At 36.6% G+C, this 2,333-nt stretch overlaps 1 protein-coding gene across 1 annotated transcript in view; it reads right to left on the reverse strand.

The window, feature by feature from the left end:
- The window catches only part of LOC106875870 (uncharacterized), an 86,848-nt gene that overhangs the window by 23,525 nt on the left and 60,990 nt on the right, over positions 1 to 2,333 (reverse strand). The window contains exon 9 of the mRNA XM_052972036.1: positions 470 to 569. Within this exon, the coding sequence (XP_052827996.1) occupies positions 470 to 569 (100 nt within the window). The remainder of the gene's footprint in view (positions 1 to 469; positions 570 to 2,333) is intronic.

The raw sequence follows: 2,333 nt of genomic DNA on the forward strand, positions 1-2,333 counted from the left end.
ATATATATAAAAACAAATACTAATGACACATGAATATAATAACATATATATATATATATATATATATATATATGTTATTATATTCATGTATCATTAGTGTGTTTGTTGATCAGTGCTGAGAAGGTTACAGACCATGGAGGTTCATCTGCTCCTGTCCCACACACAACTTAACCATTGGGTCAGTCTTTCTATAGCCAGGTACAATGGTCATCTATGTACATTCTCTCTCTTTGCTTTCCCTGATTTCTTCTTCATTTCAGTTTACTAGTCATTCCTTAGTGTTCAAGGCTTTTTTTCCCCTTCTCATGATATCCAGTGAACTTTGTCTGTTGTCTTTTATTATCTAGAAGTTTTCTGGTGGTTCCCACTTGTTGAAGGACTTCCAAGAATATTTGTCACAGTGACAATACAACTTTTCACTAAATTATTTCCTCAAATAAAAAAAAAAAAACTCCAAATAATAACATACATTGCTCATGACACAACGTGGGTTGGTTTCTTGACTTTCCTTTGTACATTCAACAAAATGCTTGATTTGGAGGCCAAAAGTATCAGGACTGCTTGCTAAACTGGAAATTAGAAAAACAGAGAGAAACGTGAAAATAAAGAATAAAAGATTGAAGAATATAAAACTTGGAATATGACTTTTGTATTTCATCATTTGTAAATCATCATCATCATTTAACGTCTGTCTTCCATCCTGGACAGTTTGACAGGAGCTGGCAAGGCTAGAGGGCTGCACCAGGCTCCAATTGTCTGCTTTGGTATGGCTTCTATATCTGGATGCCCTTCCTAATGCCAACCACCTTACAGAAAGAACTGGGTGCTTTTTACACAGCACCAGTACCTTATACATGGTACTGGTGCTTGTTTTAGAAAAAGAAAAATTTGAAACTGTAACAATTTCATAAATTACAATTAGTGACTTTAAAAGGGGTCGTTAGCATGGGAGGAGACCTTTAATACAAAATTCTTGGCTTAGTATTAAGACATACTTCTATAAGAGGTCATTAATTATTTGTTAGTTTCATTCAAGAGGAATTGAAAGTATTAATTTTTTTTCAGTCAGACATTAGATTAATAATTCCAATTAAAATTCAATATTGACTAATAAATGAAATCTTTAAATAAAGAATGCAGCCACCCAGAAACGTAACTGGTAAATGAATTCTTAAACAAAGGCTCTAAAAATAGAAATAAAAAAAATTAACAAAGGAATTAATACAAAACCACAGCTGTTGGCTGTATTAATGTAACAAGTCAATCCAAAGATTTTATTCGTTAAAAGCCATCAAACTGATATAGTCAAAACACACGAGGTCTGATCAATAAATATCAGTACTGTTGCTATACTATAACGTAGCTAGAGCATGCTTGGCACACATTGACCTTGAACTCTGTCACACATGCATACTCGCTCACTTCCGTTGTTTGTAGCAGTGATAGGAAGTGAAGTGTGTAGAGTGTAGTCATCTCGAAAAGAAGGTCGGATCCCTGCTGTGCAGCGTCTCATTGATTGTGTTAAGGAAGATGAAAACTTTTTGAAAATTGTCATAACAGGTGAGGAATCATGGGTCTACAGCTATGACCCTGAAACCAAGGCTCAGTTGTTGCAGTGGAAGACCCCCAACAGGATTTCAAGATGTTGAAGAAATCTAAGAGAATGCAACAAAGTAGCTGCTTGCTATCCCCAAAAAGGGAGTTCCCGGAATGCTTCCATTAATGGAAACAACACTGGATAGTGTGGCTTCAGAAGAGGATTACTTCGAAGGAGATTAAAGGCCAAATTGAGATGTGTTGTAGTTTTCTTCCTATAACACCAGTCTTTTGACCAGACCTCATATATTTACACACACACATGCATGGCTTTACAACCATGGGGGTTTGGGGTCAGCCCCATTGTAGAACACTATATGGGGAAATACCTTCTATTAAAGACCCAAAATAACTAATACTATGTGAAAGAATTTAGTAAATGGAAACTGCAGGAATCCTGCTCTGTGTATGTGTGTGCATGCATACACATGAACACATTTTGCTCGATCTGTAGAAAAGGCATAGGTAGAAACTCTATAAGATGCACCCAGTGCAAGCTATGGACGCATAAGAGGTGCAGCAATATCAAAGGAAGGTTAACTAGGAAGTTAGTTTTTGTTTGTAGCAGATGTTCAGGAACTATAAACACTGTGAATGTGCAGAAAACAACTTCTGCCACATTCTAGGGAGAAAAACTAGAAGTGGTTGATAGCTTCCGCTATCTTGGTGACCAAATTAGTAGTGGGGGTGGGTGCGCTGAAAGTGTAGCTGCTAGAATAAGAATAGCTTGGGCAGTG

This window comes from Octopus bimaculoides, chromosome 12 (assembly GCF_001194135.2).
Source record: "Octopus bimaculoides isolate UCB-OBI-ISO-001 chromosome 12, ASM119413v2, whole genome shotgun sequence".
NCBI classification, from domain to species: domain Eukaryota; kingdom Metazoa; phylum Mollusca; class Cephalopoda; order Octopoda; family Octopodidae; genus Octopus; species Octopus bimaculoides.